At 40.7% G+C, this 25,832-nt stretch overlaps 1 protein-coding gene across 3 annotated transcripts in view; it reads left to right on the top strand.

Moving 5' to 3' along the window:
- DIS3L2 (DIS3 like 3'-5' exoribonuclease 2) overlaps positions 1–25,832 on the top strand; it is a 303,483-nt gene that overhangs the window by 204,241 nt on the left and 73,410 nt on the right. For all 3 annotated transcript variants that reach the window (XM_005882957.2, XM_014530601.1, XM_014530602.1), the window contains 2 exons: positions 1,525–1,640; positions 15,439–15,546. In XM_005882957.2, coding sequence (XP_005883019.1) covers positions 1,525–1,640; positions 15,439–15,546 — 224 coding nt within the window. The remainder of the gene's footprint in view (positions 1–1,524; positions 1,641–15,438; positions 15,547–25,832) is intronic.

Genomic DNA, 25,832 nt, shown 5'->3' with positions numbered 1-25,832 from the left:
AATGTGTTTGTATGTGTAATTACATATACTACATTTGATAGATGATTTATAGGATTTTCAAGAGTAAATCTTAAATGCATAACCTCACTGGTCCCCAGCCCAGCTTTAGATGAAATTCCATTCGCCTGAATCATCTGACCATCTCTGGTGGAACTGATAGGGAAGGCAGTGCCTGTTGAAAAACAGCTCCACCAGTAAGGGAAAGGGCAGTTCTAAAAGGAAAACAAGTAGGGTCTTTTGCCAAAAGGGAAAAGGCAACTGGCAAACCAATTATTGATTTATTCACTCAACAGGTATTGCTGAGTGCCTACCGTGTGTCAGGCATTCTTCTAGGCACTGGGCCTACAAAAGTAAACTTTACACCAAATGCCCTTCCTTTCCGGAGCTTACACTGTAGGGAGAGCGACAGACATTGGAGTAACCCAGTGCAGATATGCTGTGATATCTGGTAGAGATGAGACCTCTGAAGAACGGTCATGGCAAGCATCTTCAGTTATGGGTTGGGTGTTTTAACAGTGCAGCTGGAGGAAACAGGGCAGAGAATCTTCTTGTTCTGGGATACTCTTCAGTTAGCCCTTATAAGGTAAGAAGGATCTTGATAGGCAAGTCCTGTTGAGTTATCTCAAGTGTAAAAAAAGCACAAGCCGGGCCAGCATCTGAGTGGGATGGAGTAAGATACGTTCTGGGAATGGGAAGAAATTTGCCATGACAGCTGCGTATAGAGCGTGTGGAGGTTAAGGTCATAAGGCTGGTGTGGTAGATTGGGTGAGACCATGCAAGAACAAGAGTAGCAGGCTAGGGAGTGGCATCACCAGATCCATGGTTATGAAGATGACTAGAAACAGTATGGAAGGTTGGGTAAGAGGCTGCCTGCGTCAAGGGAGGAAGGCCACCTGTGGGACTGAAAGCAGGCTCTTGTCAGATGGACAGGACGGCAGAGCTTTCAGAGACAGAGTCTGCGGGATTTGGGGACCAACTTGCTTCTACTGACCTAAAGGACTTGTTCATCATCTAAAATGAGTCTTCCTTTGCAATTCTACTGATGTTTTGTCAAAGACAAGAAGCCTTTAGAAATGGGAAACACACCCAGCTGTCATGGCTCAGTGGTTGAGTATTTAACTATGAACCAGTAGGTCACAGTTCAGTTCCTGGTCAGAGCATATGCCTAGGTTGCGGACTTGATTCCCAATGTGGGACATGCAGGAGGCAGCTGATCAATGATTCTCTCTCATCATTGATGTTTCCATCTCTCTCTCCATCTCCTTTCCTCTCTGAAATCAGTAAAAATATTTTTTTTAAAAGAGAGAAGTGGGAAACATATTGTGAAAATGGTTAATGTTTGTTCAGGATAAAAATCTCATCGAGTAACAACAGTGAAGTTATGGGAGTAGGTGGAGTGCCCATTGACACTAGAAAGGGCCCCCAGTGGCCTCTGAGAGTGACATGCGTTCTTGGGAAGAGTTTCCGGGAGGGATTGCTGTTGCCTTCCAGACCAGGCTGATGGACCTTCTTGTGCCTTTACAGGCAACACCTATGAAGTGGGAGTTCACATCGCCGACGTCAGTTACTTTGTCCCTGAGGGCTCCGAATTGGATCAAGTGGCTGCTCAGAGAGCTACGAGTGTCTACTTGGTTCAGAAGGTAAAAATCAGTCTCTAGTTTCTTGGATTGAAAAATGTGCTTCTTCCCTTCTTTTAAATTTTTTTTTATTTCTCTTTAAACAAAAAATTCCTGAGGAACAGCAACCTTGTCTGAACATCTTTTCTCACATCTAATAAGGTTTTTTTTAAAAAAAAAGTTTTCCCTGGAAAAATACTTGTCCTCTATTATTGCATGTTTTCCTGTTAGGCCCTTATATATTCAAGAGGAACGAAATTAAAGAGATAGGAAGGCAAAACACAGATATTCATCTCCAGCCTTCATACAGGCCCTGCCACGTAAGTAATGCAGATAAGTAGTCAGCTTCAGCAAGAAATGAGGAAAAATAACTGCTTGCAAACTATCATTCCAAACAAAGCAGGGCTCAGCAAACTCAGCCACAGCAGCCACCATTTTTATAAACTTTTATTGTAACACAGTCATACCCATTCACTTATGTAATATCTATTAAATGGTCATACTATAGAAGAATGGAATGAAAGTTTACTACTAGTCTTTTAAGAAAAAGTTTTTTGTATTTTTTAAATAGATTTTAAAATTGATTTTTAGAGAGAGAGGAAGGCACCCTACTGGGATTGAGCCTGCAACCTGGGCATGTGCCTTGACTGGGATTTAAACTGGCAACCTTTTGTTGCACTGGACTCAACCAACTGAGCCACACCTCCCAGGGTGTTTTGACTCCTGTTCTAAAGGGTGGAGCTCATCTGCTCCTGCCCTGCCCTTTACAAGATACCCTGGATTCTCAGAGATGGAAAAGCAAAGGGAGCCAAGGATATACCATCTGCCTAGTCTTGATTCTGCCATTCCTGATGAGGCACTGAGTCTATAGGCCTCCTTTAACAAGTATTCAATGGGCACCAGTGTCTTCCCGGCACTGCTCTTGGCCCTTGGGGGCGGTGATGAATAAAAGACCATATGTGAGTTATTTCTACCCCCTTACTGAAGCTCATGAATTCTTCCAGGTTCTTTTCTCCTCCATTCATCTGCTTATTTGGTTATATCACGACTTTCACTTCCTTAGCTTCCTTAAATCCTATGGTCCAGTTTTAGATTGGTACCTATACTAGCTTGAACTTTCCCTCCTCCCATGCCCTCAGGACATGACTTCTGGTGTTTTCTCTTTGAATACACTAAGGTGAGAGGTATATTCCCACCATCCACCCACTCACATGTACATGGGAGTTGGGAACCTTTTACCTAGGGAGAGGATACAACAGCCCAGTCTCCCTCCACTGCCTAATCTGATTTTCAGCTCCCATTGCCAGCACACCTGTGTGCCTACACAGCTGGCAAAAGGAAAAGCCAGGCTATAAGCACTGCCCTCAAAAGCAGCATGTCTTGGTAGGCCACTGTGGTTCTGGCTACCACCCCTCTAACTTCTGGGGAAATTCACTGTGCTGCCTACCCCAGATAGAAGCATTTAGATGGATAACTATAGGTTTGAGAAAACCACCTACAAAGGGGTTCTGAAGAGGCCCTTGAAAGCCCTGATCTTTATGAACATCTTGGCACAAGCATTAAGACATGTCTGTAGGACAGCATTTCCCTTCTCTTAGTTATTGCTGACCTCTCTCTTTATTATCACCCCTTTAAAACTAGGGCTTGAAAAATGTGTATTCCTGGCCACCTGAGCCTCCATTTCTTGCTGTTCCCCAGAATGGGTTGGCCCTTTTATGGACATGCTGTCTAGACCCAGGCAGAGCAGGCCACCAGAGATCCATGTGCTGCTAATCCTAGAGATGTCACACCCCTAGGGTCCTAGGAATCAGACCACCTGCTCTTGTTATGCCTGGTCCCTGGCCATAGGGAAGGATGAGTATCATCCTGACAATGCTAACTGTGGTAGTGCATCTTTTTAGAAGCCAGTGTTCTCCTAGGTTCTGAAAATTGTCCCTGACTACTTCATGTCCATGCTCATAGATGGCCCCATCACACTATTGCCAAGGATATACCATCTGTGCCCATATCACAAATGTATAATTACCCTGGAACCCAAGGCTTGTAAGACTACCCAGCTATTATAGTATATAGTCAGCCCTCTGTATCCACTGATTTTGTATCCCTGGATCCAACCAACTACATATTTAAAACATTCGGGGGGAAAAACAGTTATGTTATTGCTGACATGTACTATGTAGTTAGCCCTGTGATGGTTACGTCTGTACTAAACATGTACAGACTTTTTTTCTTGTTATTCCCCAAACAATACAGTATAACAACTATTTACATAGCATTTACATTGTATTAGGGATTATAAGTAATTTAGAGATGAGTTAAAGGTTGTGCATGGGTTCTATGCAAATGCTACATACAACATTTTATATAAGAGACTTGAGCATTTTCGGATTTTGGTATCTGTGGGAATTGTCCTGAAACCCGTCCCTCATGGATTCTGAGGGATGACTGTACTTCCTTTCAAGTCTGAAACCAAGGCTTCCTACAAATAGAGACGTCAACTGTGTCAAGGGTTTCTCAGCCTCTCTGTCTTTGCTGTGGAGCCCACTTCTGCCAGGACTTCTGTTGCTTCAATACAGCCATCATGGAAAGTTCCCATGATTCCCACAGACCCAAGACTTAATGTAGCTCTGCTCTGGTGCACAGAATTGGGTCATCCCCACCTCAGCCTTAGTGGGCATCATCTGTGACATGTGGAAGATGGGCTTTCAAACATACCTCTGCCACGTCCAATAAACCTAATGTCATTTGACCTTTGAGTGCCCCAGCCGCGTGCTAGCAATGCATGGACTACATTTACTATAGCCTCAGGTTGGAGATGTCTCATCCACATCCCCTGCCCGAAAATGCAGGACCTCTTAGGGAAGGGAGATGAGACTTCAAAATCACTTTTATCTACAAAACTATAATGTTATGATGGAAAGAGAAATAAAAGTAGCAATCTCTTTACAGACCACATGAAAGTGCATAAAAGAAATGTTCTCCCCACATAGAAAAGCTTAACTGTGATCTTCAAATTCAAATATTTAGGAATTTTTGTCAAAATGTGAGGTTCTTCTAAGCAGGTGTCTTTCTCTTATCTAACTGCTGCATTCTCTTTTTGTAACCAGGAATTTTGTTTCAAAATTAGAAAATGATGAAACAAAATTGGGTTAAATAACTAAGCATGTTTTCTGTTCTCTTTGATTTCCTGATTGTCACAGTTCTAGAATTTATTGTTGGGACTCTGCTCCTAAGCTCTGAAAGCAGGAGCTGGGTGGAGGAAGGGCCATCGTGCCTCTGAATGGCTGCGGGCTCCTGCCGCCTGCCGGCACTGCCCCAGCTTGGCAGGAGCGAGTGGCGCCGGCCTACAACCTTGGACAGCAGCAGCTGTGCCTCCGGATTCTTTGGAACCACAACTCTGACCTTTCTTCCTACTCGTTTTTGTTTCTTAAAGGACTGTGTCCAGGAACTCTTCTGCTGTTTTCACTTTACTTTGCCTATAAAGGTCTTCTTAAAAGCTGGATGAGCTGTGTTCCTCCTCCTCAGATCCTCTGCTCTCTCACTTGGCAGAATCATTGTCCCAACTCCATCAGATGGGAGAGGGAATATGTGTGGTGGGGGCAGGGGTGCCGGTTATTTTCCCACCTGGAAGGAATGTGGCACTAATTGTGTTCATTCAGTGCTACTGACCTGTGAGTGACTGATGTCAGATTGCAATCTAAGCTTGATGGGGCAGCATGCAGGGCAGCAGATCTGGGTCCAAATACTGTCCTACTGCCTTCTAAATGAAATTCTTTTTGTTGGGACGTTATTCACAGAAATAAGTATTTGGTTATTCTTGTTAACACTAGGGTTTACTCAGGAGGAAAGATAAATTTAAATATTGTCCATTTAAATCCCTTGAAAAAAACACTTTTTTTTCTTTTTTAACAAAAGATATAACACCTTTTTTAAAAACAAAACAAAAGATATCTGTTAGGCTAGGGACTATTTGCCCTAACTTGGGCCTGTCCTTCTCAGAAGGACATGCCATCTACCCAGTTAATGTTTCCCACTGTCTTCTCTGAGAGAGAAATATAATGTAATTGTAAAACTTAAGGTAATTCTTTTAAATAAGTGAATTGAGTTTTAAAAGTAAAAGAAAACCTAAACAGTTGAAACCTAAACCAAAAATTTCTGCCTATTGGCCCAAGCACTTGTGTTATTTTAGGTGTGAAACAGCTCAAATGAAAGTTCGCCCATAAATCTCTACGATATTTTATTGGTACTGCTTTATAATAGAGATCAAAGATTGGGATTGGAAGCCTGTCTTAATGTGGAGTCCAAAGAGTTTTAAGATGTTCCTTTCTGACCCCAGCAGGTTGTCAGAATGTTGATGTTTTGTTAATGTCAAACTGTGCAACACAGAGTTGATCAAATTCGAAATTCAAGGAAGTGTTGATGTGAAAAAGAAAATTCTTTAAACAGAGATGTTGGTTGGCAAGTGAATTATCTCTGTCTTTTAAGTTGCTTATGTGTGCGAGTTGGGAGCTAGCTGAGTGCACCTCATTGTTAAAACCTCGAAGTCCTCAGGAGAAAATTCACCACGTTCTCAGGCTCAGACAGCCAGTGGGCACTGAAGGTGTGAGGGAAGTTTGGGAGCCAGCAGTGGCCTGAGCTGAGGGGGACAGAAGAGCCCTCTACAGCCCCTCCCAGTTCTGGGCAACCCAGTTGTTGACAGCTGGCTTCCTTCAGCTATTGTAGCCCCTTGTCACTGCTTGTCACCTCCTGTTCCTCTTTGCCTAGCTGATTGATTCTTCCCCTCTGTGGCCCTTTCTGTTGGTCACAGGGCTGTCCTGGCTAACCCGTTGCTGAACTTGGCCAGCCTACCGCTGTGGCTTTCGCAGATGTTTCTGCTCTCTGAGGCTAATATAAGATTTTATAGTCTTGTTGGTACCCCCACCCAGCTGCCTTGGGCAGTGGTGTATTTACCTAAATGATCAATTTCTCTCAGCTCTCTTAAGCTCTAGTCCAGAATGCTTAGAAAGTCGGTATCCTATCTTCACTGTCCCTTTTTATCCATGACCAGCTTTTAAGCTCTGCCCTGACCCAACTTTGATCCTGACTTTGAAACATGCTTAAGAAGATTTAGCACCCTTTAATCCCCTTTCCTTTCCTGCTGCCTGAGGTGCTACTAGTCTTCATCCAGTTAGCATTTATCAAGTTCCAGTGTGTGCCAGGTGCCAGGCTTATGAAAATGGCAGAGATGCTTATCTTACCCTGGGAAGTCCTAGGAGGGAAGCATGTAACAAACAGTTACAATGCACTGGGCTACCTGTACTCCCAAGGTGAGGAAGTACTGTAGAGAAGAGAGGTTTTATTTGCCCTGGTTGGTGGTAAGAGAGGAGCTTCCATAACAGCCAAGAAGGTATTATAAAGCTATTGATTTTTTGAGCAGTGCTTCAAATTATGAGTAGAAAATTTCTAGGTAGACAAAAGTGTATGGAGAGGGCATTCTAGGCCGAGGCTAGGAAAAGCATGGAACTTTTCAGGGAACAGTATGTAGTTTAGAATTGCTGGGGTGTATGTTGCAGGGGGTGCCAAGAGATGAAGCTACAGAGAGGCCTGGAATGGTGGGCTAAAGAGCTTGGGCTTCATTTTGAGGGCAAGCAGGGAAGTGACATGATCTTTTTTTATTAAGATAGGCAATCCCCTTAGCAACCGTGTGGTTGAAGAACAGTGAGGCTAAAAATATCAGTACCAGATCCCTTTCCCTCAGTTGTGACCCCTGGAGGCTTTGAGTGACCCTCCACAGAATCATAGAGTCTACTGATGTGCTGGCATCCAGCTGGAGCCCAGGAAAAGTAGAGCAATAGATGTCTGCAGCCTGTGGCTAAAATGGACATCCTGAGCACGGAGTGTTTCACATTTGCCTCCAAATTGCCTCCCCTCCAAATCTAGCAGTCCATCTCACACAACTAAGAGTGGGATGAGGCAGATGGGAAAGCTCAGCTTCCACTGTGACTTTGCTGTCTCCTTAGAGGAGGGATCCCAGTGTTGTACCCATTGCTCCTGGAGAGCCCCGGGCCACACGTGACCTGGGCCATGACCAGGCTTGATCGCAGACTTCTCAGAGCCCTCCTTTATTAACAGGATGAATAAAAAAAATCAAATTACTGAATTTAGCTCATCAACTGTCGGGGAAGGTAAAAGCAATGTACCCTAATAGAAGTGGGATTGCAGATTATCATTGGGTGGAGTTTATTAAGAAGATGTAGAAATCTGGAGACTAATAAAGAAATCTCATCTAGAATAATTTCCACTCCAGAACTCTGCTGCTCGGTTAGGAGACTATTGGAAAATATCCCAAGAGAGACAAAGGTGTCAACACTTTACCAGTGGAGATGGAGAGGGAAAGACTCATTTGAGAGAGATTTAGAAGGTAAGACCTACCAGACCTGAATACTGGTGGGATGTAGCGGGAAGAGGAGAGTGGAGGAATCACGAGGTAATACCTAGTTGTGGGGTGTGTGTGTGTGTGTGTGTGTGTGTGTGTGTGTGTTGTTTGCTTGCTTATTTAACTGGGATAAGGTGCTGCTCTAAACTGAGAAAGAAAATATAGACACAGGAACAGGTGAAGGGATGAAAATGCTGACCTTTGTCTTCTACATGTAAAGTTGAAGTGGGCATGGAATGTCCAAATCAGGGTGTGCAAAGGGCAGTGTAATAGAGGGGTCTGGAGCTACCAGGAGAAGAAAGGCAGGGCTAGAGATGGGGATATAGGTGGGACTCATGTATCAGTGGTCATGCACACCCAGGGGTAAAGGGTCTCCTTGGGGAGAATGTGCAGAGAGAGAATGGAAAGCAAAGCCCAGAGAGAGAGAGGAGCACCAGGATTGAGGGAGCCTGGGAAGGAGAAGAGACCCATGAAGACCAATACAGAGGAGCGTCTGAGTGTCCACTAGTTCTGTGTTTCAAAATATACATAGACCTATAATATGTAATATTTTACCTGACATATAGTTGTTTATGTGTGCACTGAAAAAAGACAAAAGTTCTGTACCAACATGTTACCATTGTTTATTCTCTAAAGCATGGGGCCTCAGAATTTTTGTGTTCTCATGTTTTGGTTTGTTGTCACCTAAAATTTCTACAGTGAACATATAATTTTTGCAATTTTAAAATGTCATATTGCCTTGAAATGTGAAAGGAAGCTGGAAATGAAAACAGGAAGCGAAACTGTTTTGAGAAGTGAAGGGAGGGCTCAGGGAGGGGGAGAGCTAGACTGAGGAGGTCAGTGTTGTCTATTGTTGCTAAAATTGGCCTTGTATATGGTCTATAGGAAAGATATGACACCGGCAGAACAGGTAGCTGATTGAGAAGAGCGTTGGCGGGAGGGGTGGATCAAACGCCCAGACAGAGGCCAGGCTTTAGACAAGGAGGACGCTTGTGAGGTGTCAGGGAACTGAGACACTCAGGTGAAGTTAGAGGGGGTGGAGTCTGGAGAAACTGGTGAAGGAAAGAGCTGGAAGGATGCTTGGGAACAGGTGAGTCTGACGTGCTCACCTTCTCTGTGAAGAAGAGTTGAGGTTTTCTGCTGAGAATGAGGCAGAAGGCAGTTGGGCAGGAGGTTTGAGGAGCGTAATGAAGTTTTGGGATAGAGCCTGAGGGGCATAGAGGAAGGAACTAAGCAATGTAAGTGAAAGACTGCCAGCCTCCACTGGGTGGGAGCTAAGGCTGGTTCAGTGGTGCACCTGACACAGTCCAGTGATTTCCTCCATCACCACTCAGCTGTGAATGGCAGAAGCAGGAAAGGCAGATTATAAGCTTAACTGTGGGTCTGTAGACTTGGGACAGTGAAAGTGAGCAAGTTTGAGAACTTTGAAAGAAATAGCCACGTGGTCCATACTGAGTAGTGAAGCTAATGAGGACAGGCAGGACTCAACTGCGGACAATCTCAGGGATGCATAAGCATCTGCACGATGCTAATGACAACTAGCAGTTTCTCAACTCCTGCAGAGACCTTTCTTCTCTTTCTAGTTACACATCGTGTTCTGCATGTACCACCCCTGCCTCGGAGTCTCTCCAGGTACCAGGGCAGATCTCAGGCAGCCGATGAATGTGCATGGGGCACTGTGCTGTTGTCCGGGCAGGTCTTCCCTGAAATAACAGGATTGTATTTAAAGCAGCTTATCAGGAGCAGCTGCCAGTCTCCCCTGCCCCATCTCCCAGGGGGATCCCTGCTGTGCTCTGTTCTTGATACATGTGCCTCATGTCGTAGAGCACATTCCCAGTGACCTCAGCAGAAGTCAGGCCCAATTTATGAAAGGCATGACTTGCCAAACCACAGATGTGATTGTGGTTTACTCATTTTCCTTTCAAAGACATAGAAATAACCATTTATTTACAAAACTATGTGGACATAAAGACTGTTTTCTCTGAATTCCATCTGAATTCTGCCCTAAGAAATTTTATTAAAAGGAATACTCTTTAAAACTTAAAGATAATTATACTACATGAAAAGTTTTGATGTTTCGCTTCTTCCTGAGCACTTAGGTTCTTTGGCAGCACATTGCAGTGTGAATATTAAAATGTCATCTTCTGTATAAGATACAGGAGACCAAGCAGTGCTTATCTATAACCAGGGCAGCCCCTGTGTGTGCCCATTGTTTTTAGGGGAGAGTAGCCAAAACAGCTTATCTTATACTTAAACTACTACCTGCCTGTGAAAATCTTTTGTAAAGATGTTTAAGTAGAAGTCTGCCATGTATTTCATAAAATTCTTCTCTGATGCAGTAAACAGTAAACATAGAAAAAAACAGGCCATTCATTTCCTGAGCAAAAGTCATTCATTCATTCAACCAGAAGTGCCTGCTGTGTGCCTGGTGCTGGATAGAGAGACGGGAACAGGAGCTGCTCTTCATTCCTAAAGATTGCATGGTCTAGTAGCGGGGAGAGGCACATAAAGAAGCAATTAGGATGAGTGTGTTAAGGGCTACAGAAGTACTGTGGAAGAGCAGGAAGGATGGAGTAAGTGACAGGCATTCAGGACTGCCTCTAGTCCTTTTTGAAAGAATGGGGGTGGGGTGGGGGAGTACACAGAACATAGTCCACACTCCACCTGGGGGAATCTGTATAATCTTTTTAGAAATGGTGATGAGTTGAATCTTAAAGGATGTGCAAAAGTTGGCCAGATGCCAAATATCCATACAGGTATTCCAGAAAGAGGGAACAAGAGCTAGAGCAGTGAGCAGGCCTGGCAGGTGAAGGGGTGTACAGTGAGCAAGTCAGTGTGGCTCTGATTGGGGTGTGGAGGGGAACACCAGGGCAAAGACTGAGGGAAGGCTGAGCCATGTGCCCAAAGACCCAGTAGACCGTGGGATGGCCAGGGAGCTGACTTTTATTGGGCACCTTCAATATTGTTTTACTAATAAGAAAACTGAGACTCAGAGAACTAGACTAGCTTGCCCAACTTGTACAGGATTAAACCTCAAGTCTATCTTTGCTCTTTTTTCCTGCATTGTGTCGATAATGAACCTGGACATCATGCTATTGGTTAATGATTTTCAGACAATTTGCAAATACAATCTTAACCCCAAACTCTGATATATAGTGTTACCTGAACAGATCTGGTTAATATCTTCACAGTACCATGTACGATTGCTATAAGTAAAAAGCTGACATCAGAACATTACTATTAATGAAAACGCATATTGTATTTGGATTTCACCAGTTTTTGCACTATTGCCTTCTTTCTGTTCCAAGGTCCAGTCCAGGGTACCACATTGCATTTAGTTGCAATAACTTTCTTTTGACAAGCACTAATACATGAAGTCAGGAGTTGTGCTGCATTCTCAAATACTCAGTTTTGTGATTCACAATCAGATACTGCCTTGTACACTTAGAAGAAATCCTAACTAGCAGGGTGAGCAGCCTGCTACCAAATACAGTTGGTATAATTATCTGATAATGCAGCCCAAAGAAGAATCCAAGAATCCACCCCAACAAACTCGATTTGGCCTGTCTTACTCAGCTTGGGCTGTCATACAAAATATCAAAGAGGGGACTTAAACAACTCACATTTATTTTTTCATAGCTCCAGTTGCTAGAAGTCCCAGAAGAAGATGTCAGCCAATTTGGTTCCTACTGTGGACTCTTCCTGGCTTATAGTGTTACCTGAACACTATTTTCATAGGCAGCTAGCTAGTACTTTAAGTATAACATAAGCTGAACAGATCTGGTTGTATTTATTAACATAAATTTCTTCCATATTTAAATGTATGGCACTTAGGAAACCTACTAATAAAAACAGTGGCTTTCTTTTTAATAAACTCTTTTATTTTAAAATAATTTTAGATTTACAATGAAGTTGCAATGACATTACAGAGGGGGTCCATGCTCAGTGTCCTTACTTGGCCTTTTGTGTATGTGCAGGGTAGGGGGGAGTTTATCTCTTTCTATAGGATCAGGGATCCACCCTTAAGACCTTATTTAACCTTGATTACCTCCTAAAGACCTCACCTCCAAATACAGTCAAATTGAGGGTTAGGGCTTCAACATGAAATTGGGGATGGGAGACACAATTCAGTCCATAGCATAGTCCAAAGGCTGAAATTATGTAAAATCTTTACAATTCAATCATGGCACAATATAGTACCGAAACTTTCTCCATTTTGTTCGATATTTTTATGCAAGTAAAAATGTATTACTTTGTAAAACACTTGATACATACAAGAAAAAAATTTAGATTACATTTTAATATTCATTAAATACTAGTAAGTTAAAGAAAATATAGTGTTATCTGAACAGATGGTATAAAAGTAATGATGAGAAAAAATTTCAAAGTGGTTATCTTATAAAAGCTGTTACCAGACATTTGCAGGTGGTCATTAGATTGTACATAGGTGTTAAGAAGATATGGCATCCTTTAGAATAATTAGTTGTTACTGATGTGGGCTGTGAGTTCTAGAATGTACTTTTCCATACCAAGGTTATTTACTGTACTGAAATGATACAAGTACAGACACTTTACACAGAATAAGAAAACACTGGGGTTTGTTTTGCCTTTGCTGACATAGAAACTTAACTAGCTAACTTTACATCAACTAGTGCATAGTTGCCCTTCTTACTGTCACTCCAGTTACTTCACACAGGGTAGCATGTTACCTGTACTTCGCTGCAAATCAAGTAGGTCTGCAGTGTGTTGAACAAATGGCCATTGATACTCTGTTTTTAGTTTGGGTGGTGGGGTGAATGGTAATGCCATTAATCCAGAAAACTGGGAAAAGGAATAGATTCAATGGAAGGAGGGAGAGAGTTTGAAATATCTCTAGGAAATCGGGTAGAGATATTCAAATCATCTCTGGAATTTTAGAGAAAATAAGTAATATTCTAGAATAGCTGTAAGTCATCATTTGAAAGTAAATTGAAGAGATCTATTTTTTAATTAAAGAGGGTATACCATTGTATCAGTTAAGGGATAGAAAGATCAGTAAAGGGAAGAAATAATTTGGGCTTAAAACACTGCAAAATGAGTGACTAGTAGACTACAATGTTCATCTGGAGAACCTGTATTTAAGAACCTTTCAGGATAAGCCAGTCAAAGAAAGACAAGTATCACATGATCTCACTTATACGTGGAATCCAATGAACAAAATACACTGACGAACAAAACAGAAAAAGAAAAAAAAGAACCTTTCAGGGATATTTCATTGGAATATCTATTAATGTTCCAACATGTGATTTGATCAGTTGTGTTATTTTCAATTACTAAAGCATTGATTCAGTAATTTTACTTGGATGAAATTCTGTTATACTCAGTCCTTAGATTCTTTTTATTGTCCCCAACTTTATTGAAGAATCATTGATAAATGTAATTATATGTATTTAAAGTGTACAGTGTTATGATTTCATATACATATACATTGTGAAATGATTGCCCAAGTCAAGATAATTAAGACATCTATCACCTCATGTAATTACCTCTTTTTGTGTATATGGTGAGAGGACACTTAAGACCTCTCAAAAAAAAAAAAAAAAAAGATCTGCTCTCAGCAAATTTCAAGTATACAGTATCTTATTAGTAACTGTAGTCACCATGCTGTACCTTAGATCCTCAGAATGTATTCATCTTGTAACTAAAAGTATGTAACCTTTGACCAGCATCTCTCTATTCCCATCTTACCCACCAACCCCCCACCTCCAGCCCCTAGCAACCACCATTCTACTCTCTGTTTCTGTTTCTATGAAATGGGCTTTTTTTTTAAGATTTAACATATATATGATACCATACAGTACTTGTATTTCTCTGTCTGACTTATTTCATTTAGCATTATGCCCTCCAAGTTCATCCATGTTGTCACAAATGGCAGGATTTCCTTCCAACAGCCAAATAATATTCCTGTGTGTGTGTGTGTATGTAGTTTACATTTTTTAGCCATTCATTTGAGACACACACACACACACACACACACACACACGTATATCACATATTTTAATCTATTCATTCATCAGTGGACACTTGGGTTGTTTCCATGTCTTGGCTATTATGAATAATACTGAAATGAACATGTGCTGGGGCTGACCGGCAGACCCTGAGTGACGGATGAACGGATAGCTCTGACACACTTTTCTGTGAAAGAGAGGGCTAAGGCACTACTTGGCTATCACCACCAAATAGCCCTGTTCGCCTGCCTTCTTTGGCTTTTATTGTCATAACAGCTTGAACTAAAATTAATCTCTAGACACAATCAACAAGGTAAGCATCCTTGAGAAAGCACATGCTTCTACAAGGTCGAGTCTAAAAGACTAAACAGATCCCTTAGTAAAACACCCGGGGGATTTGACTTGTTTGGAAAAGTCAAGGTAGGGGCTGCTGCCTTTGGCAAGGTTTCCCCAGAGGCCCCCGACCTTTCGGAGAATCCTCCTTACAGACATTCCAACCAAGTCCCGTGCTTCTCCACAAACATGGGAATGCAGATATCTCTTAGAAGTATGGGTTCCATTTCCTTCTAATATATACCTAAAAGTGGGATTGCTGGATCATATGGTATTTCTATTTTTAATTTTTTGAGGAACCTTCATACTGTTTTCCATAGCAGCTGTATCAATTTACATTCCCACCAACAATGTACAAGGGATTCCTTTCCTCTACATCTTCACCAACATTTGCTATCTGTTGTCTTTTTTATAATAGCCACCATAACAGATGTGAAGTGATATAGAAATAAAGAAAGCAATCCCACTTACATTAACATCAAAAACAATAAAATACTTAGGAATAAACTTAAGGAGATGAAAGACCTATACACTGAAAACTGTAAGACTAATTTTTGGCAAGGGTGCCAAGAACACACAATGGGGAAAGGATAGTCTCTTTCAATAAAAGTTGGGCAAATTGTATAGCCTCGTGCAAAAGACCCCTGACTTACACTATGCATAAAAACAAACTCAAAATGAATTAAAGACTTAAAGAGTAAGACCTTGGGTTTGTAAGTATATAGTTCAACTGAAATAGTTATATCCTAAAGTACAAGTCATTCTTGACTCTAAACTTTAGAGTCTAAAGCTTCAGTTTTAGTATATAGTAAAATGTAGTTGTTTTTCATTGCTCTAATGTATTTTTTCCCTGCTACCAATTCTTACCTTTCATTTCACATTCCTATTTGACTTTAGAAGCTCATGGAAAAGTATCAGATAGTGTGGTCTTTCTGATAGTCTTTGGGGGAAAGAGCTGCCTCCATCTTCAGCTCTCCCTGGAAGCTCAAGCTGTTCATCAAAACTCTGCTGTCTGGGATGTTTCTAAGGCTGTGTAAACTCCTGTGGATTGGAGAAAGGTGCTCACAGGTCTGTTCTCTATTTGCAGGTGATCCCCATGCTTCCCAGGGCATTGTGTGAGGAACTGTGCAGCCTCAATCCCATGACTGACAAACTGACCTTCTCTGTGATCTGGACGCTGACTTCGGAGGGCAAGGTAACAACTTAGACTTGTGTCCATTCCACTCAGTGAGTCCCTGGTAAGTTCCTACTGTATGCCTCGCACTGGGCTGGAGTCCCATGGTGGTAGATGATGATGATATAGGAACAGCCACTATAGAGAAGAACATATAAGAGCTGCTGCCTCTGGAAAGCTCAGTCTGTTTGTTTATTTACTTACTTACTTTCCTTCCTCACCTGCAAATGAACACACAAGAGTAATGGCTGCTTCCCACATAATAGCCAGAATGAGATTTGAAGATGAATCTGAGTTGTGCCTTGTTTAGAATCCTCCTGTGGCTTCCCATTCTTTCCCATTGCAAGGCCTCCAGGGCCTCCCACTCCTGTTGACTCATTTTCATCAGACAGCAGTGGCCACAGCAGACCCACCCAGCAGAGCAAGGAGTCCCCCACCCTCTCTGCAGATTACAAAACAAAACACAACATCCAGTCCAGAGCCCAAGGCCAGAAGCACAGGGAGGTGTGTCCTCAAGCCAAGGCCATTGGAAAGTCAGTTGGACAGGATGTGCAGGGAGCCCTGTCTGCCATCATCTGATCTGATGGAGGCTCTCCCTATCTCTCCAGGTTACTGGAAAACAGGTGGGTGAGACCTTGGCAGTTCTCAGAGGTTTGGGGCTGTTCCTGGGAAATGTTGCCCAATACCTGCCCTGCCACTTCCAGGATTTCTTTATCTACAAGAACTTCTATCCCACTCACTGGGCTTTGTGAGGGGGAAGGGAGCAAAGAGATTGCCCAAAGAAGTCGGTTTAAAAATTCTAGTGAAACTCCTTCACCAAAGTCCTATGTGGTTGGAGGTCTCTGATGTATCATTGCCAAATATGTTCTCTCATACAGTGGGCTCCCTTTGCGTTTTGTTGATGGTTTCTTTTGCTGTGCAGAAGAGACGGTCTTGACTCCATTGTATGCTCTTGCCTCCTTTGTCAAATATTAATTGAGCATAATGGCTTGGGTCGATTTCTGGGGTCTCTGTTCTGTTCCATTGGTCTATATGCCCACTCTGTGCCAGTACCAGGCTGTTTTGATTATGGTGGCTGTGTAGTATAACTTGAAATCTGGTATTGTGATTCCTCCAACTTTGTTTTTCTTTCTCAAGATTGCTGCAGTTATTTGGGGGCTTTTTTATTCCATTTAATTTTTGGAGTATTTGTTCTAGCTCTGTGAAGTATGCTGTTCGTATTTTAATAGAGATTGCATTGAATCTGTAGATTGTCTTGGGTAGTATGGACATTTTAATGATGTTGATGCTACCAATCCATGTATACAGTATATTCTTCCACTTGTTTATATCTTCTATCTTTTTTTCAACATCCTTTTGTTTTCTGAGAACAGGTCTTTTACCTCCTTGGTTAAGTTTATTCCTAAGTATCTTAATTTTTTTTTTGCAGTGGAAAATGGGATTTTTTTTTTTTTAGTTTCTCTAAGAATTCATTTTTGGTGTATAAAAAAGCCATCAATTTTGGGGTGTTGATTTTGTATCCTCCTACATTGCCAAATTCATTTATTAAGTATAGTAGTTTTTTGGTGGATTTTTTAGGGTTTTCTATGTACAATATCATATCATTTGCGAATAATGAGAATTTTACTTCCTCCTTTCCAATTTGGATGTCTTTTATTTCTTCTTCTTGTTTGATCGCCGTGGCTAGGACTTCCAGTACTATGTTGAATAAGCATGGTGAAAGTGGACATCCCTGTCTTATTCCTTTTCTTAGGGGAAATGGTTTTAGTTTTTGCCTGTTGAGTATGCTGTTGGCTGATAGGTTTGTCATATATGGCCTTTATCATGTTGAGATAAGCTCCCTCTATTCACACTTTGCTGAGGGTTTTTCCAAAATGGGTGTTGGGCCCTAGCCAGTTTGGCTCAGTGGATAAAGCGTCGGCCTGTGGACTGAAGGGTCCTGGGTTTGATTCTGGTCAAGGGCACATACCTGGGTTTTCGGGCTTGATCCCCAGTAAGGGGTGTACAGGAGGAGTCAATCAATGATTCTCTCTCATCGCCCATAGTTCTTACAGCCCATAGGGACTTCTTTCCCCAGCTCTGGGACCCTGGGTTGGGGGTCTGGTATGGGGCTGGGATCCCTTGCTCCTCCAGGCGGCCTCTGCAGAGGCAGTCTCCCTCCTGATTAAAGAAGCGGCACACCCAGGTGCTGGACCAGCCCATTCCGGGCCTCCGCACCTCCTACCAGTCTCAATGTGCTTTCTTCTTTACCTCTCTAGTTGTAGTACTTCCACTCAGCCAGTTTTCCTGCGGTTCTCGATGATAGTTGTTCTGTATTTTGGTTGTAATTTTGATGTGGTTGTGGAAGGCAGCAAGTATAGGCATTTACCTATGCCGCCATCTTGGTTCTCTAATGGCCTTCATTTTGAAGTCTGTTGGATATGAGTATTGCTACTTCAGCTATTTTTTCTTTGCCATTTGCATGGAAATTTTTTTTCCATTCCTTCACTCTCATCCTGTGTGTGTCTTTTGTTCTGAGGTGGATCTCTTGTAGACAGTATATATATATTGCATCATGTTTTTGTATCCATTCACCTACCCTATATCTTTTGATTGGAACATTTAATCCATTTACACTTAAGGTTATTATTGGTAGGTATTTGTTTATTGCCATTTTAATTCTGTATGTCTAGTTTTCTCTCTCTATTTCTTCTTCGCATTACAGCAGTCCCTTTAACATTTCTTGTAATGCTGGCTTAGTGGTGATGAACTCCTTTAGCCTTTTTTTTTTTTTTTTTTGTCCAGGAAACTCTTTATGACCATCTATTTTGAATGATAGCCTTGCTGGATATAATAATCTTGGTTTCAGATCCTTGCTTTCCATTACCTTGAGTAGTTCATGTCATTCCCTTCTGGCCTGTAGAGTTTCTGATGAGAAGTCACGTGTCAGCTTTATGGGAACTCCTTTGTAGGTAACAGTTTTCTTTTTTCTTGCTGCCTTTAAGATCCTCTCTTTGTCTGTAATTTTTGGCATTTTAATTATGATGTGTCTGGGTGTGGGCCTGTTGGGGTTCTTCTTGCTTGGGGTCCTCTGTGCCTCCTGTATTTGTGTGACTTTTTCCTTTACCAGGTTAGGGAAGTTTTCTGCTATTATTTCTTCAAACACATTCTCTATCCCTTTCTCCCTTTCTGCCTCTTCTGGCACACCTGCTATTCTAATATTGTTACATTTCACATTGTACCACAGCTCCCTTAAGCTGTCCTGTTTTTTAATTGTTTATTCTTTTTGGTACTCTGTGATTTTTTCAACCCTGTCTTCTAATTCACTGATTCAGTCCTCAGCTTCCCCTAATCTGCTGTGTATTCCTTCCAATGTGTTCTTTATTTGTGCTATCTCATTCTTTTTTTCTAACTGTTCTTTTTTCATAGTTGCTATATCTTTTCTCATACTGTTGAGCATCTTTACCATCATTATTCTGAAGTCTGTTTCAGATAAATTTCTTATCTCCATTTCATTTTTATCTCTTCTTCTGGAGAATCTTGTTCTTTTTTCATTTGTGGGTTGTCTCTTTGTTTCCTCATTTTGGTACCTGTTTGGGTTTGTGACTATGTATTAGGTAGATCTGCTACACCTCTCAATCTCTAGTGCAGGACGGTGTCGAATATTGTTTCTGACTAATTAGATCAGGCAAAGACTCAAAGTCTCCAGAGACTGCCTCTGGCTGCAGACTGATAGGATTCCTCTTGATGTGCCCTCAGGCAATCATCCGCCGATGTGGCAAGTTTTTTTCAGCCGGATGGGGTAATTGTTTCTGCCTGGAGGCTAATTGTTATTCTCAGTCTTGTAAGGGGCAAGGTTCTTTCCAATAGAGTGGGTCAGCTGTCTTCCCCCTGGGCAACGCTGTATGCGATCACCTGCTTGAGAAAGATTTCCTCTGCTGTGTGAGGGAATGGCTCAGCACAAGAAACTGGGGTGTCTGCCTTCTGATCCAGAACCTTTGATCCTGGTGTCTGCTCACCCAGCTCCATCCACTCTGCTGTTCCTCTGTTGGAGCACAAGATGGTTGGCTCCACAGGAACTTTTATGCATTGGCCCTTTAAGAGGGTGCCTGAATTTCCAGCCATCTCTCTCTGGCAGACAGCTACCCCAATGTTTTTCACAGACAGATCTTATGTGGATACCCTTCTCAGTTCTGGTGTTCTCTGCCGTGGGGCCCACCTCGGGAATTAGACCCCAGAGTTCTCAGTGGCAACCCCCACAGCTGAGATTTCTCTCCAGAACTTCAGCTGCTGCCTATGGGGGCTTGGTCAGCCCTTTCTGCCTCTCCTACCAGCCTCTATGCCGTCTCCACTTTTCGTTCTCGGTTATCAGGGTTCTCCAACGTGTCTCCATTGATTATTCAGTAAGTTTTTCTGTATTTTAGTTGTAATTCCAGTTTGGATCTATGAGCATGTCTGTGCAGCATCCATTTACTCCATTTTTAATTTCCTGCCCTTGTGTTTTTGTTATTAGCTTCTGCTGTCCATTTAAAAGGCAAGACAGACCCTAAGCTTTCAGAAACAGTACTTGTTTCTTATCTATTAGGTGAAGGAAGCAATTGTGTAAGCAAAGTCACTTGGGGAAGCTCAGTGCAGTTGATAGGGTGTAAGTGAAGGTGAATGTGGATTGGCAGTGGCAGGAGGAGCAGCAGACCTTGTTTGAAGGATGAGATTCAGGAGGAAGGTGGCGACTTTGGAATCAAACTATGGGGAGCCACAAGTGTCAGTCACTAGTGAATTGTAGGTGTAGGGTTCCTCTGAAGTGTCATGAGAAAGGTGACTTTTAGAAAGATTAGTGCTGCATCATTGTGTGGGATGCCTGGCAATTTAAAGATGAATTAGATTTGCACAAGGTAGTTCCATAAGCAAGGCAAAGGTGATGAAACCACAGAATGAGAACAGAGAAGTGAAGAATGTCAGCAAGCATTCCCTAAATAGAGGGAATAAATGAGACAAATAAATGAAAGGTGACTCTAGGAAAAACTAGTTCCCTCCCCCAAACAGAAACAACTGTAAACTCTCAAAAATGGAGTAATGATTAAGTAAGCCATGGTTCCAACTCAGTGGAATGTTATGCAATTACTAAAGTTGTTACAAAGACCATGTAAGAACATGGGAAATGTGTATGCTATAAAATTAAATGAAAGAAAAAAAAGATATTTAATTATAAAGAGGTTCCAAATAAAGATGGAGGATCAAGTACCCACATTTGCTTTCATTCCCTCCCAAAACCTCACTTAAAACAACAGTGAAGAGATTTTTTTTAAGACATAAACCCACAAGGACAAAGAGAATGGGAGAGGAGACAACGGCAACAAAATTTTGGAAGCTGGGAAGCAGATGGATGAGTGGTAACTGACTTAGCAGTCCTGAGAAAGCTGAATCCTGTGCCAGCAATAGAGAAAGCCAAGAAAACCCAATTTACACAGCAGAACCCTAAAGAAATTCAAAAACTGACAGCACCAGGTAACTCTGTAAAGTGGAAAAGAGGTGTGTGAAGAGAAGACTAGCTCTATTGATTGAAAGTTTATTTAAAAGATTGCCCCTCCCATAATTTCGAAGAAGACCAGAAATTTACTCCCTGCGCAGGATAAAGTAAAGGTTGTTTGAACTAGGGGACACTTGATGGTATGGTCCCTTAGCGGAGATTGAGTGAACTTTGGCACACTGAATGTTAAGAGTCGCAGCTTTCTTTCCCCAGTCACCCCCAGAATTCTGGTAGCTCAGTCTATACCCTGAGTCAGGAGGTGGGAAAAATTTTTCTCTGAGGAATCTGAATAGTGAAACAGATTTAAAGATAATAACCTCAGGATTGCTGAACCAACAGCTCAGCTGTATCTCTCTATAGCAGTGGTTCTCAACCTTCTGGCCCTTTAAATACATTTCCTCATGTTGTGACCCAACCATAAAATTATTTTTGTTGCTACTTCATAACTGTATGTTGCTACTGTTATGAATCGTAATGTAAATATCTGATATGCAGGATGGTCTTAGGCGACCCCTGTGAAAGGGTCATTCGACCGCCAAAGGGGTCGCGACCCACAGATTGAGAACCGCTGCTCTGTAGTAAAGCTTGTAGACAATCAGCTCCACTCACACAAGCAGAACATTTTAGGATTTCACAAAAAATCAGCCTTGTCATATTTCACTTTCATATATGAAGAGACAACCAAGAGGAAAGCCTCTAACATGATACAGAAAAACCAAAGCAAGCAAACAGAAAAATAGCAACTAGAACAAAACAGACTATACAGGGAAGCAAAACTATTGTTTATATCCTAAGATAATTGTTTAAAAGAAAACATATCACAAGATCTAAATACTTTTAAAATAAAACATTTGGGGGATGGAGGGAAAGCTCTTAGAAATTAGAAACATATTAGAAGATATAAAGATTCAAACTTCTGGTTAAAAGATAAAATTGAGGAATTGTCCCAGAAAGAGAGAGAAAAGGTAAGAAAATTATAGGACCAGTCCAAGATGTCTAATATCTGTTCAATAAACATTCCAGAAATAGAGAACAAAACAAACAAACAAAAAAACAGAAGGGAAAGAAATAATTCAAGGAAGTGCCCCGACTAGAGGGTTGACTGTTTAGACTGAAAGAGCCCACTGTCCAGCACAGTGGTGGAGGCACATCATCACCAAGCCACATTGTCCTATAATCTCAGAACACTGAGAACACAGAAAGGTCCTTTAGGCTTCTAAGTGTTAAAAGAAAAAAAAGTCACACAGAGTAGATCAGAACTCAGACTAACTTAAGGCTTTTTTATTATAACCCTAGAAACTAGATGACAGTGAAGCAAAGCTTTCTAATTTCTGAAAGACTGTGATTTCTATGCTAAAATTTTGTTACCAGCTAAGCTATCAATAAAATGTGAGAGTAGAAAAGGACATTTTCAGATATGCAAGGTCTCAAATAAAAGTACCTCTTATACACCCTTTCTCAAGAAGCTACCACAAGATGTGCTTCACCAAAATTAAGGAGTAAATCAGGAAGGAGGAAGGCATGGGATTTAAGAAACAAACCAACACAGGAAAGAAGTAAAAAAATCGTCTAGATCACAAGTCGACAAACTTTTCCCATAGTGGACCAAACAGTAAATATTGTTAGCTTTATAGGCCATTTGGTGTCTGTCGCAACTACTCAACTTTGCCCTTGTAGCAGTAAAAAACAACAACAAAAACCAATACATAAATGAGTGAGCATGGCTGTGTTCCAGTAAAACTTTACTTAAAAAACAGGTGGCAGGCTGGATTTGGCCCATACGCATTAACTTGTTGACACCTGACCAAGGTGATGGTGAAGAAAGTTACTAAGATATAGCTCTACATGGTGTAGAAGGCTCTAGGAGAGATATCTTTGAGAAAATGAAATAGTTAAAATATTTGTGTATCTGAATTTCTTGACAAATGATTTAGTCTGGCAGTTATCAAGCTTCTATCTCAGGCAGTTATCTCAGGACCTGTTGCACTAAAAAATGATTGAAGACCTCAAAGATCTTTTATGTAGCTTGCCCTATTAGAAATAAAAACTGATTAAATTTTAGACATTCACTTATTTTAACTAAAATAAATTCAATTCATTATATGTTGATATAAATAACATTTTGTGAAAAATAACTATTTTCTAAAACAAAATTAGGAGAAAAGTTTTTTTTTTACATTTTGGGAAATTTCTTTCATGTCTGTCTTAGATGACATTGTACTGGGTTCTCACATGTACTTCTGTATTCAATCTATTGGGATAAGTTCTTTTAGTTGAAGTATGTGAAGAAAATCTGGCTTCAGACAGATACGTAGTTAAAAAAGAAAGGAGTGTCTTAATAGCTTTATTCAAATAATTGTGGATATTTGTTTATACTACACAAGAATTTGACAGTAATCTCTTAAATGTCAAATGCAATCTAGAATCTGAAACCATATCTGCTATAGACTGAATTGTGCCTCACTCCTCCCCAAATTCATACGTTGAAACCCTAACCATGGATGTGACTGTATTTGCAGGTAGGGCTTTTAAGGAGATAATTAAAGTTAAATTAGGTCATGAGGGTGGAGCCCTGATAAAAATGATAGGATTAGTACCCTTATAAGAAAAAACCAGAGGGCTTACTCTCTCTCCCTGCCATGTGAGGACATAGTGAGAAGATGACCTTCTGAAAGCTAGGAAGAGAGTTCTCACCAGAAGCTGAATCAGCTAGCACCTTATCCTGGACTTCTAGCCTTTAGAAATGAGAAATATCTGTGCTTAAGCCACCCAGTCTGTGGTATGTTGTTATGATAGCTCTAGCAGACTAATATAATATCAATTGATTTTTTTTTACTGGGTTATAGTATAATCTATTGGTCTGTCTTACACTCTGAATGGATCTTTTATGCATGATTTTTTATCATGTATTTAGAAATTTAGATCATTTAGAAAATATTGGTTTGTTATACTGATCTTCTAAATGTGGACACATTTCATTATATGATATCAAGAAATCACATTTGTTAATATTACTACTGATCTTAGACAAGTCTTTTAGGAAATGTGTGTATTATGTGTCAGATACAAGGTTTCCAAAATTCTAATTTTTGTAAAAGTTCAAATTTTATCATTGGCAATAAATAATGTCAGTTGTTTTCCTTGAAGTGCCAAATAATCATAGTTTGTGTGTCAGTTGTTCCTTCAAGTAAAAGTGATATTCCATAAAAAAAGCAATCAGTTTAGCTCACAACTCGAAGTTATATAAATGCTTTTCCTCAAGATAATCATCATACTTTGGCATGCAGAATAAGTGATAAAACAAGCACTAAAGGGTTGAGACATAATATAGTTAATAACTTCTACTGCTTAATCAAAAACATTCTTAAGTGAACTAGCTGTTTTTCCCTGAGAGTGTGAAGTGTGATGAGTTTTTTGACCACTGGTACCCTTTGTTGCAATGGCTGGATTCATGCCAAGGCAACAGCAGTTTTCCCTTCCAGTGCTTTTGTACCATCAGTGTAAATGTAAATACACGGAAAAGGGCAAATAATGCCTTAGTACTATTATGAAAATAGTTTTGACCTTATGGGTCCCTGAAAGGGTCTCAGAGACCACCAGGAGTCCACGGACCATGAGAACCACTGTTCTATACAGTTGGTAATCTGGAGTGGATCAATGTACATAGTATACAGAAAAACCAGCAAATTAAAACAAGACAGTTATTAAATTCAGTGAAAATTAAAGTTGTGTAGGGAAAAAAAAGTAACACTTTATATCTACATAATCATAATAGTTAATGCTGATAGTTTATTATGTAACTTTATTGGGAGGATGAGGGCCTGGAACGATTATGTGGGTTTGATTAGGGGAAGAGTGTATGTGGAAAGAAAAATAAATTCTCTTCTTCTATAGTGAAAAGTTTGTGAATAATGTCTAAAACTGAAAAATCAAGAAGCAGAAATCAAGCAGGCTATATAAAAATAATGAAAGTAATGCCAAAATAATCTGATCTGCTGAACAAGGTGGAAGTGATTACCCTGTGGGCGGGGCAGAAGAGAGAGAGGGACAGAGGGCTACTATCTTCATAATAAGCCTTTAAAACTATTTGACTGTGTGAACTATGAATACTTCAATCTTCTCATTTTTATTTTGTAAAATTTCAAGCATACAATAACCCCACCATCCCTGCTCCCAAATTCAACTATATCAACATTTTTTTCTTTGCTAAAGTACTTTAAAACAAACACAGGCATCATGTTATTACTCTCATAACATATTTTGATATGTGATTCTAAAAAACGTGGACACTTTCTTATGTAAGCACAATGCTGTTAGCACACCTAACAGTATGCTAGTACCTTGGTGTCATGTCCAGAATCCAGTCCATAATTACATTTCCTGGATTGCCTCCAAATGATTTGTCCGGACTGGAATCAAAACAAGCTACACGCATTACATTTGGTTTTACAGCTCCTATATATCTGATAATAGATTCCTTTGTGAGAGTCAAGAAGCAAATCTGATCTGAAATACAAAGAAGGAATTGTGAAGACAGTATGCCAGTAATCATATTTTGGTGGGGGTGGGAACATGCATGGGGAAAAAAATGAATGGAAAAAGACCAGAAGGAAATAAAATAGAATGCCAATAGTGGTTGTATTTGGGTAGTAAGACTATGAGTAATTTTTTCTACTTTTTTTTTGTTTTCTAATGTTTTTTGAAAACACATATTACTTTTATATTTTAATAAGTGCTTGTTTTTGCAAAAATTTAACTAAATAGAAAATAAAAGCCCATAGAAGAAAAGTAACTTGAATCA

This window comes from Myotis brandtii, unplaced genomic scaffold, assembly GCF_000412655.1.
Source record: "Myotis brandtii unplaced genomic scaffold, ASM41265v1 scaffold744, whole genome shotgun sequence".
Taxonomy (NCBI): Eukaryota; Metazoa; Chordata; class Mammalia; order Chiroptera; family Vespertilionidae; genus Myotis; species Myotis brandtii.
The sequence above is the reverse complement of the archived record's forward strand: the minus strand, read 5'-3'. Positions and strand labels throughout refer to the sequence as shown.